Genomic DNA, 15,017 nt, shown 5'->3' on the forward strand with positions numbered 1-15,017 from the left:
TGGGCACGCATCCTTCTGCCTATTGGGGCAGGCTCAGGTTGTTCTTCCTTTGAGTCATGCTATGCCTGTGCAGGCCTTGGCAATGGTGGGGGGGGCTGTTTGGCCCTGCCCCATGATGTTCCTGCTGCAGCTGTTTCCGCAGGATCATACTGTGTAGCATGGCACATACCATAGCAATTTGGATACATGTAGTTGGTGAGTACTGCAAGGCTCCATCAGATGTGTCCAGGCACCGGAACCATGACTTTAGCATCCCAAACACATGCTCAATTATGTTTCTCGTTGGTGCGTGTGCCTCATTATGGAGTTCTTGTTCAGGTGTGTGTGCATTTCTGATGGGTGTCCTCAGCCATGGCTCCAGTGCGTATCCAGCATCCCCCACTGGGTGACTATCAGGGATGCCCCCACTGGCAAATCTCTGATACAGTGCCGTCAGATGCCAGATATGGGAATCGTTATAGCTTCCAGGGCAGCCAGCACACACATTCATTATTATATCCTGGGCATCGCACACGACCTGGCAGTTGATGGAAGGGAAAACCCTTGCAGTTGATGTAGACCCTACCCCGCTCACCAGGTGGTGCTTTGATGCATCTGTGCGTGCAGTCCATTAAACCCACTGCCTCAGGGTATTCTGCTATTTGGTGGAAAAGATGCATATTGCTGGCCAATGCCTCACGGGAATTGGGGAAATATACGTGGTCACTGACATGTGCTGACATGGCATCCAGGAACTGGTGGAGCACCCTGGATGCTGATGCCTGTGAAATCCCCATCATATCACCAGTTGGTCTTTGGAAGGTAGCTGTAGCTAGCATTCTTAGGCCAACACATACCTTGGTATCCACTGGGATGGGTTCCTCTCTGTTGGTTCTGTGTGTGAGGCGTGGCCGGCACAGCTCAACAATTTGAGGTAGGAGGTCTCTGTCCACCCTATAGCACTCCACTATCTCCAGCTCATGTAGCCCCTGGTAGGTTACCCTGGATCTGTACACTCTTCTCAGTCTCCTCACTGTGGGTTGCTCAGCAGCATTCACAACATTACCACCCTCAGCACCTTGCACATGTTGGTTTATGATAGCAAGAGCAGCCCCTAACATTTTAAGCTTTCCCTCTTTGTATACTGCAGTGTTGCAGAGTTCTTGAGAAAAAACAGGGGGGAATGGTGTTTGCAGAGTTTAAAGTGCTGGGCTGGGCTAGTCTGCTACCTGTGAAATTGGCCGATTCTGATATATTTCTCCTGGCAGCCCTGCTAGTTCTCCTTGATTAACTTCCTACTACTTCTTTTCCCTCCTTTTGCCTGTTTCCGCCCAGGAGGAAGCGCCACGTACACGCTGTGTGCATGTTTGCAAGGAGTTTCCTGTCTTTTAACAGTGTGCACCTTTGGTTTGAGGTTTTCAAACAGGACAACTATAGGCACACCTCTTGCAATCCTGAGCAACTCAAAGCAAACATAAGCCACTGTGCTCTAATTAGCTTACAGCCTGTCTGACACACCCCATCATGTAGTCACCTACAGTCTACTCTACTACTCAACTACTCCTACTCTTACTCTCTTGAACATGCCTCACATGCTGGGAAAAATTGGGATTCACTATCCTTATCCTCATTTGCATAGGATTGCCTACTAATGCATGGTTACATCTCTCACACTGAGCTTCCCCCCCCCTTAGCAACCACTACTCAGTGGCCATGTTGTCTTCAGCCTGCCATTCACCTGCATGGCAGAATAAGCTTTTTAGTGAACAATGCCTATTTTTGGCTTTTTTTTAAAAATTATTTTCTTGTTTTTATAAGTGCCGCACGTTTGCGCGGTGCTGCACTATGCTTAAACATCGGATATCGGGGGGGGGGGGGAGTTAAATTTTTATATTTTTAAACATTTTAAAATGCCAATGGCCTTACATTTGGCCATTGGCATGCTTCCTCAACTGTATGCATCCTTTATTTGAAGCTGTCATAGCTCCGTTTAGCGATTTGCAGAACTGTACTCAGTTACCAACGGAGTACATTTCTGCAGCTAACACTAATCTTCCACTGACAGGTTAGTGTTTCCTGGATCGCAAATTTACCTCATTTGCATGGCTATCACCAGCAAATGAGGTAATTTGCAAACCATGACGCTGTCCGTGCAAGAATAGCTTTAGCAGCTCTCGTGCACGCCCCTGCCGGCTGTACCTGGATCGCACGGCAGACATATTGCCGGCGTGAACTCCTACACTCTTCTTGCACTCCGTGCAAGCTTTCTTAAATCTGGCCCTGTGTATATTTACCTCATCCAATCCAGGTGCTTTTCAACTAAAAGATACAAAAATACATGGATACCAGGCAGTTACTGTCTCTGCACAGCTTTACAATGTGTAATACATGCATGTTATTAAACATAAATTAATGTGACAAAATATTAACAGTACTTGCAAAATGTTTTTCTGTACAGCACTTTGCATAGTTAAGTGTACTCTGTGGACACTGAAACAAGTTACCTATTACAAGATAAATTATGTAAACTAGTAATATTTTTACTTAACATTTAATAGTAAAAAATGGAATTCATATTCAGGCTTAAGTCATTAAATACTGCAGGAGCATTCAGCAAGTTTACATGATCTGGTGTAACCAACATTTCTTTTTTGCAAATATGGTTTACCACATCAAGTAAAGTGTGCATTTATGCACTGCATACTGTAGCTTACGACTCTCCCTTGTATGCAAAATTTACAGATTTTGCATTTTATAGTACACTATGCCAGCCATGTTATGTGTTAACAATACTACACACAATGAATGACACTTGGCATGTGTAACTCATGAAATATTAACACAGTCCTAAAGCATAACTGCACATTCCTCCACTTCAGAAAATTCTCTGTTTATACCACGCTTTAATGTATATTTTCTGTATATATTACTGTAATCAAACAAACTAGATTCCTGCTTTTATGTATATATTCTGTATATGCTACGTTACTATATTTACTATCTGTAACACTGTTTCTGCTTCTGAACTAATTGTTTATATTTTTTCTGTATCTCATTGGAGCTTTTCTCCTTGGGCCTCCACTGAAAATTGGCTCTTTCAGGCCCAGTGAACTTTCCCGGTAAACAAATGTAATCAATAAATAAATACTACTTATGAATGTGTATTTCATATCTACAAAGCGGTGGTGCAGCGGTAGCATTGTTGCCTCACAGCAAGAGGTTCTCCCGTTCAATTCTTGGCTGGAGTGCGGGGAGTGCCTTCTGTGTGGAGTCTGCATGTCCTCCCAGCGGTTGGGTGGGCGTTCGAAAGACATGCGTAAATGGGCGTGCCTTCGTTGAAGGTTGAACATCGAGCTGGCACCTCAGCGTTCGTGAAAATCTACTGCCAATCATTAGTGGACCAGAGTTCTGCTGTGGCGACCCTTAACCGGGAAAAGCCAAAAGACAACAACAAAGAATTAACATAGTTCTGGTTGGCTCAACCTCTGTTGCTGGTCATGCAGTTTCCAGGCTAAGAAGCCAAACATTATCTTGCAGACTAACATACTGAATTATACAAGATATAATGTAATTTATCTTAACATACATACTACTAAACAATTACACTAAATTTCATTTTTTCTTTGCCTCACCCTCATGCATACCTTCCATATAGCCATCTTCTGCTTTTTACTAGTACTGCTTGTAAATACAGCATCTAATTATGCTAATTTCTCCAACTTTCTTAAGTCTTTAAATAAAGTCAAACTCACCACTCATGCAATACAAGCTCCTTTGCTGTTTCCTACCTTGTTTCTGATAATGCTTTATATATGCATCACTTTGAAAGACATTTTTTTTTATTTCTGGCTCAGGATGAATTAAAGAACATCAGTAATCCCTTTTACATGGATCTGATTTGTGAAGGTACAACTGACTGCTCAAAGCACTGGCTTTTCTTTGTATCACATCTGCAATTCTGTGTCAGAGTCCATCTGCATTTGGTCAGCATTGTGGCAGTAGTCTGTACAATGGGTGTTACATGCATCTCCGTGGGTCACAATTTACCATTCCTCTGTGTTATGCAAGCAGATATTCCTTTTCCCAGAAAAAAAGATATTTATACATTATGCCCATCTGCTAAAAATATGGTCTTAAGTGAAATAAAACACTGAACTGAAGTTCATCATTCAATTGGTAAATCATTTTGTACAAAATATTCTGTTGTCAATCTACAATGCAATATAATGCTGAAATTGCACACTTTGTGATGATAATCTTTATATTAGATAATACTTCTCGGTTTTGTTACTAATGCTGTAATTACTTTTAATTATGGTTTACAGCTGGTTCATCCCATGCTAAAACAATAAAATGAAATAAAACTGTTCATATTAAAAGGCTTCACATTGTATTAATCAACAGCAGCAAAAACATACTACATCATGAAATATACAGTACAACTACTATATAATAAGATATCAGATCATGTAATATACAGTACTTCAACTAGTAAACAATAACATATTACATAATCATCAGTACCCCCCCTCTTTCCCATTCTCTACACGGGGTCAGTGTGCTGTGTCAACTGTTGCCACCTCTCTCGATTCAATGCCACTCCCCTGCCTTCTTCAACACTCATGCCAGACTGTTCCATCTCCTCTAGCTTCCTCAACTACTGTACCTTCACTGCCCAGGTTTCTGTACCACACAGCAGTACTGGTTACACCACAGTTTTGTACATCTCACTTTTCAGCTTCTTTACCATTCTTCTGTCATACACTACACCTGACACTCTGTCAGTTGGCTGCAGCCCCTCTAATTCTAGCTTTGACCTCTTCATTCAGACTTCCCTTCTCCTCAACCACACCTCCCATATACTTGAAGCCGTTACCCTGTTCCACTATCTTGCATTCTATCTCAAATCTCAGCTTCTTCTGAATCCCCCCCATGTGCTGCCATTAGCACTGCCTTACCTGTACTCAGTTTCATCCCATGTGCAGTTTCGCAGTCCATTCCCCTATCCTTTGCTGAAGTTCTTGCTCAGAGTCTGCCTGTGATGCCACATTGTCTCCATACAGCAACTTTGTTGATCTGTCTCCTCCAACCTGCTTATTAATGGAGTCCATCACCAGTATGAATAGGTCTGTGCTCACAGCTGAGCCATGATGCACACCGACCTACTCCCACTTGGAACACCTCTATGAGACTGAACACTGTTCATACTGGAGTCCTTGTACATAGCCTGCACTAATTCTACCACTATTCTCGTACTTTGAACCACAACAGGATGGCCCAAATGAGCTTTCTTGGGACCTTGTCATATGTTTTCTTCACGTTTTCGAATGCCCAGTTGGATTCTTTCTTCATCTCTAGCTTCTTCCAAACTATTTGTATCACTGTAAACATAAGGTCAGTTGTGCTGCATCCTTATAAGAAATCAAGCTGCTCATCTCCCATCTTACTTTCTACTACTCTATGTATTTATCGACCACCCTCTCCAGAACTTTCATACAATGTGACAAGAGTTTGATACACCTGTACTGCCCATGGTTGTGAGTGTCCCCTTTGTTCTTGAACAGTGGCACTAGTATACCAAGTTTCCAGTCATCCAGGACAAGCCTCTCTCTCCACACTGTTACGAGTGCCCTCAGAAGTAATTTCTTCCCATCTCACCCAGCATCTTTATCATATCTGCAGTGACCTCATCTGAAGCTGCTGCGTTCTTTGAGTTCATTTTACTTATAACGTTCTATGGCGACTCCTCCTCGTCTCTCATCGTAGGCTGTGTCTGGGCAGTACAGCTTCTTTAGGGTTGTCCTCATTCAGAAGCTGCTGGAAGTACTCCTTCCATCTCTGTTTCATGTCCTGTAGACTGTGCTGCAGATTGTGGCTAGCTTCTCTTATGAAGGGTGCCAGACTATCTTCTTTATCTTTCTGTCTTTGTCTTGTAACATGATTCAGTTTCTTTGTGCTATTTACTGATTCCATTTCCAGAACTTGGTAGGGTGCCTATGATGCCTTGTTCTTTGCTATTGCAACTCATTTCTTAGCCAACCAGTACTCCTTCCTAGCCTGCTCCAACTTTTTTCTACACTCCTTTCTTTTGATGACTTCCTGGGCTTCTGCATTCTACCACTTGCTTTCTTTATGTAACTTATTTCCATACCTAGCTCGGCCACATATTTGTTCTGAATTCCTCACACATGCTGTTTTGAGGTGCTGCCATTTGTCTTCATCTTCAACTATTTCCTGTTTTTTGGGGGGTATTTTAGCCCTACTTCCTTGAAGTGTTGGGCTTTTCCAGTCAACTTCCAGGTCCTCAACCTGGTCTCAGTTGACAGAACATTCTACTTGAATGTGGCAACCAGTGGTTTATGTTGAGGGCCAACTGTGTAACTGGGGATAACTTTGCAATATCGGCTTCTACTCCAATGCATCCAGTGGTTAGTTCTGCTAATACAGAACAGATAACATATTACATCATGTAATACTTCAACTAAGCAATAACATACTACATAATATATAATACTGCAACTACATGTTACATCATGTAATGCAAAGCACTTAAACTAAACAATAACATATCACATTATTATACAATAACTACATGTTTATCATAAAATACTATATATTAACATGACTAATTCATGTAATACTTCAACTAAACAATAACATATTATGTAATATATTATATAATACTGCAACTACATGTTACATCATGTAATGCTAAACAATAACATATTACATATTATACAATAACTGCAACTACATGTTTATCATAAAATACTACATATTGACATGATTAACACTGTACAGTTTCTAATTAAAACTATTTCACTACACTTGAGTTTAAACTTGAGGTGTTCTAGTCATTGATATGAAACTGACAGATTGCTTTTCATACAGGAAACCTCTGGGTATGATTTGTATTTGTGTGCTGGCAATGGTTCCAAATGTCTGTACTTATTTATTTTTCTAACCATTTTGTGTGACCAAGGAATTACAATAACAACTATGGGGGATCTCCCTATAAGGGAGTGCAGGGAAGGGGGTGCTTGCCCCTGGCAAAAAAAAAAAAAAAAGTTTTTTTTGTTGATTAAACAAAAAGTATATACATAAAAAATACAGCTACAAGAAGACAGGAGTACAAGCAATCTTTATAGCTGCAAGCACAGACATGAGGGGATACATTATAGTAATGGAAATAAATAATACCCTGTGCAAACAGTACATTTCAGAACCCACAATTAGTTGGGAAAGTCTAACTTCCTTGCAATCAGTATCAGGGTCTTAACTATAGCAATGCACAGACTACCTTTAGAGAACAACTAACACAGATCTATTTACAATATATAAAGGAAATGAATTCTGCCAAAAGCCATAGATCATGTCTTCATTCAACTTTTCCCGGTTAGGGGTCACCACAAATTATATACTGCCTACATTGGTATATATAAAGCTGGAAAAGAATAACTAAATTAGCCAGGTTTCATTGTATAATCTCAGAAATATGTGTTTACAAAGCCTAGTTGAATGAAAGCAGGCTTTCGCCCTAAACCAACGTTTGTGACAATTTTAAGGAGCCATTTTATAGAAGGCTCTCTCAGAGATGGCAAAAGTGCATAGCGGAGGGGTCTAATCGCAGGCTGCCATTATTCTTCCATTCATAACGAACAGCGACTTCTTCAGTGCAGGGCAATACCTGTCAGTCTATACAACAAGGAATTCAGCACACACATCAGTCTAGCTTCAACAGGCAGCCATCTGGTATTGTAAATGGTTAATGTGTTTTCTGTGGTGTGACAAGTGAATAAACCTAAGAATTTTATTCTTTGTTATCTACACAAAGATGGTATTTCTATGTGAGTTTGTTTAAATAAGTTGGCTGGCATATACAAACAGAACATTAATGGCAACTAAATTTCTAGCTTATGTGGTTAATAAATGTGAAACTTTGTACAAAATATTTATTTTCAAAACAGTTTTCTCTAAGGGCTTAAGAAAGGCATTCTCAGCATAAAGGACACAACTAATACTGTTCTAGTGAAAAGAGAGGTATTTACTTATGAAAATAACGGAGGACCCAGTACCTGCCATACAGCTGCACTCCCTGCATGGTCCAGGCTCTCTGCTAGAAGCTACGCATATGTGCATGGAAGGCATTTGTCTCTTTTGTCAACACCTGGGGACTCCTGAGGAAATACAGGTAGCGTAGTTATAATATACTATAGTGGAATCCATGCACATTTATAGACATAGCAATGCTGTGCATAAAATCACAAGCCACTATATACCTGTATAAACGCTTTACTAATTATGTGTTTTTGGTGAGGGGAGGAAGCATCGATGCACTTGAAAACTTTCATAAGCACAACAATTTAAGTTCTTTTTTAGAATACACTACATAATACAATGACACCAGTATAAATTATTTAGATATGACAACATCGAAAGAAAATGGTAAACTTAACAGCAAGCTATAAAAAAAAACAAATACAAAACAATTCTTTTTTTAGATTATTCTAGTATGCATCTCACCAGAACTAACCAAAATATAGTGAAGGGGCAGTTAATGAGAGTAAATAGGCTCACCAAAAAGGATGGGGAGTTTCTGAAAGAAAGTGACAGCATATGCAACAGATTTATCCAGAGGTTATCCAATGGCGATGATGGAAAATAAATTGAAAGAAGTTTGCAGTACTAAATGAAGTGAAAGAAGTATGCAGTACTAAATGAAGTGAAAGAGAACGTGAACAACAAAAATGTGGATTACTGTTTGGCTATGCAAGTAGCAAACAGTATAGATCCATTAGAGATTAAGAAAGTAATCAGAAGAATTTGAATATTATTAGCAATTGTTCAGAAATAACTAAAGCAGCTGGTGACAAGCCTGTGTTTATACAGAAAAGAGGGAATTTTTTTTTCAGAAAAACAAACTTACCATTGAATGCTTGAAAAGCAGTGTAAAAACTGGGATGTTCAAATGTCTCAACTGTAACTTTTGTAATTATTTGTACACTTGAATGGAAAAAATAAGGGTGAACAACATGCTGATCAAAATCAGAGACAGATTTACTTGCAAATCTAAGTTTGTTGTACATTTAGCTCTATGCATGCACTGTCAGTCATTTAATGCTGGTAGAACAACCAGAGAGCTTTACAAGAGGCTATATGAGCACAAATACGCAACATCAGCTTGTAATGACAAAAACAGTTTAAGCAAGCATTATATTTCATCCAAATGTAAAGTGCATTTTACATTTATTGTATTAGATTATGTTGCAAGGTATGAAAATAAGTTTGATGCCGAGGAAGATTTAGGGTGGAAAGAATATTCATGGTGAGTTAAGCTTAATGCTGGTTACCTACCAGGATTAAACAACAGAGAAGATTCTGTTGCTTACCTGAAACATAAAAGGTTAATACACTAAACTATTTTAATCACACTGCACTGCTTGCTGATGCTGAATGTATTCGGTCTGAAAAAGTCTCAAGGTTAGAAACAAAAGAGAGTTAACTTTATACTTGTTATTTTATTGTTTTTATTTTATGGCTATTAAATAAGTTCTGGGTTTTCCTATTCAGCTGCTTTTGGTTTTTCATGTTCTGGATATAACATTCACCTTTAATTGAGCCACTACATACTGCACAAGAGACATACCTCTCTGTAAGAAGTGATAAGGATGTACATGGACATGCTGTCCTATTATCATGAGCTCCCTTGATGCTAGTACAACCTACAGTGGATATAAAAAGTTTACACACCCCTGTTAAAATGCCAGGTTTTTGTGATATAAAAAATGAGACCACTATAAATCATTTCAAAACTATTCCCACCTTTAATGTGACCTATAACCTGTACAATTCAATTGAAAAACAAATCTGTTAGAGGAAAAATATAAAAAATAAAAAAAGTGCAATAAGGTGGTTGCATAAAAGTGTGCACACTCAAACTAATACTTTGTTGAAGCACCTTCTGATTTACTTACAGCATTCAGTCTTCTTGGGTAGGAGTCTTATCAGCATGGCACATCTTGACTTGGCAATATTTGCCCACTCTTCCTTTCAAAAGCACTCCAAATCTGTTAGCTTGCAAGTGCATCTCTTGTGCACAGCCTTCTTCAGGTCACCCCACAAATTTTCTAATTTTCTATTGGATTTAGGTCTGGTTTCTGGCTAGGCCATTCCAAAACTTTAAATTTTCTTTTGGTGAAGCCATTCTTTTGTTGATTTGGACGTATGCTTAGGGTCATTGTCATTTTGAAAGGTGAAATTCCTTTTCATCTTCATCTTTCTAGCAGATGCCTGAAGGTTTTGTGCCAAAAGTGGCTGGTATTTGGAACTGTTCATAATTCCTTCCACCTTGACTAAAGCCCCATTTCCAGCTAAAGAAAAGCAACCCCAAAGCATGATACTGCCACCAACATGCTTCACCATGAGGATGGTGCTCTTGTGATGATGCAAAGTGCTGTTTTGTGCCAAACATACCTTTTGAAATTGTGGCCAAAAAGTTCAACCTTCAGACCATAACACATGTTCCCACGTGCTTTTGGAAGACTTGATGTATTGTTTTGAAAATTTTCGCTGGGCCTGGATGTGTAACAAAAGGCTTCCATCTTGCAACCCTACCCCACAGGCCAGACATATGGAGAATACTGGTGATTGTTGTCACATGTAGTATACAACCAGTACTTGCTAGAAATTCCTGCAGCTCCTTCAGTGTTGCTGTAGGTCTCTTGGCAGCCTCCCTGACCAGCTTTCATCTTGTCTTTTCATCAATTTTGGAGGGACTTCCAGTTCATTGCAACGTCATTTTTGTCCCATATTTTCTCCACTTTTTGATGACTGTCTTCACTGTGTTCCATGGTATACCCAATGTTGTGGAAATGTTTTTGTACCCTTCTCCTGACTGATACCTTTCAACAATGAGATCACTTTGATACTTTGTAAGCTGTCTGTGAACCATGGCTTTAGTTTGGAAAGGATTTATTGTGGTCTCATTTTTATGTCACAAAACCCTGGCATTTTAACAGGGGTATGTACACTTTTTATATCCACTGTCATAGCTGGCCTTAGGCATAGGCCTACTGGGCAGCCGCCTAGGGCGCCACTCTAGCAGGGGTGCTTTTCCACTATTTATGTGGTGTAGTAAGACAAGGATGGGGGCACCAGGAAGTGTGGTAGGGGGTGCCGTGGAGCCCTTTTGCCTAGGGCACCAGTTGACCTAAGGCCGCTCCTGTCCACTGTATGTACACATAACACATGAAAGCACATGCATTGATGTTGCTAGCCTTAAATAAACTGAATTCTTAGATGTGGGTGCAAATCACTAAAAAAGTAGTCAATTAGCTTATCATACACTTTCAGATTACTGTGTGCCTCCTCAAAGGTGCCTATAAGTGCAAAACCTACTGCAGTCCTTCCAAACTCTGCTGCCTACATATCTGGAAAAGCTTTCAAGGTGTGCAACACTTATTATATAAAATGGTGGTGTATTCTGTAGTTCTACAACTTTACACCTCTTTGTACAGCACAAAGACAAAGCAGGCTAGGTAGGATACCTACTTGCTTTATTTCACCGCCACGCATATATGATACTAAGAACAACTTACTACACAGACATTCCTTTCACATCTGAGGACTACATGCTCATTCAAAAGACTTGTATCAGTATATACATTGTGCTTCTGTGCAGCCACAAACTATGCTACCTGCAACCAGAAATCATATTGTATGAATCACTCACACCAACCATTCTACACCTTGGGAAAATGCCATTATTACTGGTATTGATGTGGCAATGACAACCTCTGCAAGTACTCAGCAGACTTTGCCTGCATGGTGTATGAACAGGAGCAAGATCATGCACTAGCTCCTTCACAGATGGTTCCAGCAGCAGCTACTGGGCTCCTATGCTGATTCTTTCCATAAAGCTGATGCCTGGCCTTGTATGACTAAACTGAGTTTTGACCACAGTAAATGGATGGGCATTACTAAATCAGGATAGCAGTACAGGTACTGCAGCGCTGCCACCCTGACTACCCCTGTTTGAGACAGACATGCCAACAGCAACATAAATGTGTGAGGTTTCTGCGTGGTACTACAAGGTTAGGTAAAATTAGTGATGGCATGAAGTGCATTATGACAGCTACAGTAAAGGGAGGTTCTGTGCAGCAACTGCTAAGTGGTGGGCTTATACAAAACTATCTCAGGGTACCTGTACACTACCTGGTGTCTGTAGAGGCATATTAATTTATACATGGGGGCACACATTTGCCTGCTGTATGAGATACAGATGCTGGGACATATGTATGGGACCGTACATCGCCGTCTTTCTGCTATCTTACCTTAAACCAGTCAAGTTTTGTGATGTGAAGTTTTCCCTAAAAGCAGTGAGCAATTCAGGAGAAACTAGCAGCCAAGCAGCATGGTGAATTCTACTAAGAAATATTGGCCTGAGTTATTTTATATATATATATATATATATATATATATATTTATATTTATATTCCACCATTTGGAAAGGTTAACATGGCAAATCTCCTTACTAAAGGTCAGAACCACTGATGGTCAGCAGGCAGTTTAACCGCAGACTTTCCCCTGCAGCCAATGTAGCCAGTGAGGATGATGTGGCTGGGAGTGCCTCACCCATAGCCGGCCTTTGGCATAGGCCAACTAGGCGGCCGCCTAGGGCGCCGCTGTTGCAGGGGCACTTTTCCAGTATTTATTTGGTGTAGGTAGATCAGGATGGGGGCACTTGGGTGGTGTGAGAGGGTGCCGTGGAGCCCTTTTGCCTAGGGCACCAGCTGACCTAAGGCCACTCACCTAGGGCAATGTCTTGACTTCTGACCTGCAATTAGTCTTCTCCTATTGCCTTAGGTAAGCAGTAAGTAAAATACAGCCAACCACAATTTCAAAGTGGTCATGCTTACTGTTATATTAGACTGAAAAAAAATAGGACGCAAAAATGAACACCTATCCCCCGCCCCGCAAAAAAATGGACATTTTTCCAACAGATTATCCTGCAAACATTTCATGTGTAAAAGCTTTTAAAGCACCTAAAAGCTGTATAAAATACCCATTAAAATTCCCATGTTTTTAGTAGGTATGCATAGCAAAAGGGGGCGTGGTAACCTGGGTTTGTTATGTGCAGACTACCACTTGTGTGTGACGTGTGAAAACCCTTCTTTACTAAAAACGCAAACTTCACATGCATTTATAAGGAAGTGAAAGCTGCACAGTAGCAACTGCTTAGCTGATGTCAACTATCATGGCAGGTTATCCCTTATGCTCTTAAACAAAGGACAAGCACGAATTCTAAAATTGCTCTTCAAATACTTAAGTACTTCTATATTTTTTATGACAACACTATTTAAAAATGTAATTAAAACATTTCAAATGGTGGAAGGAAAATGCAACACATCACCTTCTAAACATCTTCCCCACTTTACATCTACTATTTGTGAAACTATGCTTTAATGTCAAGAGATCCATTAACCAAACACATTTACAAAATAAATTAGGATGGCCCACATAAAACGTATTAGAAAAAAAATAAAGCTTCATTATGCCAGGAAACTAAGGGTCTCATTTCAAGTAATTTAATTGAAGAAACACACCAATAAATGCTATATCGCGTCATCTAACCAGTAAAATCATGCGTTTAAACGCAATCAACCAAAAAAAAAAAAGACTTGCTAACTCACCTAAGTGAAACAATACCCACGGTAGTAGTGTACAAAAAAACTGTTCACTATTCCTTCATATTGCACGTATAGAAACAAAACAGTGCCACTTCCCCACTCGTGCCAAATACTACGGCAGCCGCTTAGAACCAAACTTTCTTAAGGGAGTATGCTTAAGTATGGGAGTTGTTGCTGTTTGATTGAATGGCGTTGTGCAGCCTTTTTGTTATTATGTATATGTGAACATGTAAAAAAAATTATAGTTGTTGGTCTAGGTCTTCATTACTAATAACGGGTTTTGCTTTACTACTCGATAGAACTGCATTTATTTATGTATGGGCATAACATAGCAAACAGTTGCAGTATACAGTGGTTTACCTGATGAAACATGCAAATACAGTCATATCCATTTTTCCTAAACTACTGTGCGGATAAAATTATGTGGGCTGAGTACTTGTGTCCAAATGCAACGACAGAAATTATAGTGCCGGAAAATCTATGGACATAACTCTCAAATGTCCAGATTTTTGTTTCATATTTTAGGTCTGTACCTCATTATATTTGTGGTTTGCATGCAAATCAGTAAGAACAGAAGTAATTTATTAATGGCAGACATTTGAATTTTAGAATTCATATCCTTCAGGAAAGCATGCTAATGCACAACTTGTTACTCTATCAATTTTCTAAGCTTATAAGAGCAATAATTAAAACCTGTCCTTATTTTTGCGACTTTGCCACCCCCCCCCCCCCCCCCAATTTATTTTTGGCTTTGTTCAGATTTCCCGTGCTAACAAGTTGAGAGGTATAGCTGTGGATAAAGAAAGTATGTCAATACATTCTATCATCCATTCCATTTATCCATTGTCTATACTACAGGTTTTTAAATTATTTAATTACAAAAAGTGCTATGACAGCAAAGTGTCAATTTGGACCTCCCAGATAATTTCAGACTAAGTATTGCCATTCACTACCACCTCTTCTAAGCAGTCTTTTAGTTAATGCAGTAGAATTTTAGAAGTAGTATGCACATACAGAACTGTATCTACAGTACTCTTACAACTTGGCAAACCTGTATATCCCATTTCACAGGGGAACATTGACAGTGACTGTTATTTAGTTGTATTGATGCCATGTTACAACAACCCTATATACATGGCTGACCTAATCTGAAGAAGTGCCATAGGCAAAGGGCTCCACAGCACCCCCCCCCCCCAATCAACTGCTAAGTATTTCACCCTACTGTACACATCCTATAGTGCCACCCCTGTTCTTTACCCATTTTGGGCTCCTCACACCATGCAAATTAATATTTTCTGTCTTTTCTCATGTTTTGCTTTACTCTTCAGCTTGTTCAAGAAGACACAGCCT

The 15,017-nt window shown here is 39.8% G+C and overlaps 1 protein-coding gene across 3 annotated transcripts in view; it reads right to left on the bottom strand.

Annotated features, from left to right (window-relative positions):
• Positions 1-13,766, bottom strand: part of WDR41 (WD repeat domain 41) — a 1,028,182-nt gene extending 1,014,416 nt beyond the window's left edge. The window contains exons 1-2 of one of the 3 annotated variants that reach the window (XM_044063697.1): positions 13,671-13,757; positions 8,055-8,156 (exon numbers count right to left, since the gene is read on the bottom strand). In XM_044063697.1, the coding sequence (XP_043919632.1) occupies positions 8,055-8,080 (26 nt within the window). In that variant the 5' untranslated portion in view covers positions 8,081-8,156; positions 13,671-13,757. Of the gene's footprint in view, positions 1-3,767; positions 3,792-8,054; positions 8,157-13,670 lie in introns of those variants that run through there. The other 2 variants (XM_044063698.1, XM_044063699.1) reach the window with 2 other exon arrangements.
• Positions 13,767-15,017: the final 1,251 nt, after the last annotated feature.

The sequence above is a fragment of the Protopterus annectens genome, chromosome 2.part2 (assembly GCF_019279795.1).
Source record: "Protopterus annectens isolate FY-2018-M chromosome 2.part2, PAN1.0, whole genome shotgun sequence".
NCBI classification, from domain to species: domain Eukaryota; kingdom Metazoa; phylum Chordata; order Ceratodontiformes; family Protopteridae; genus Protopterus; species Protopterus annectens.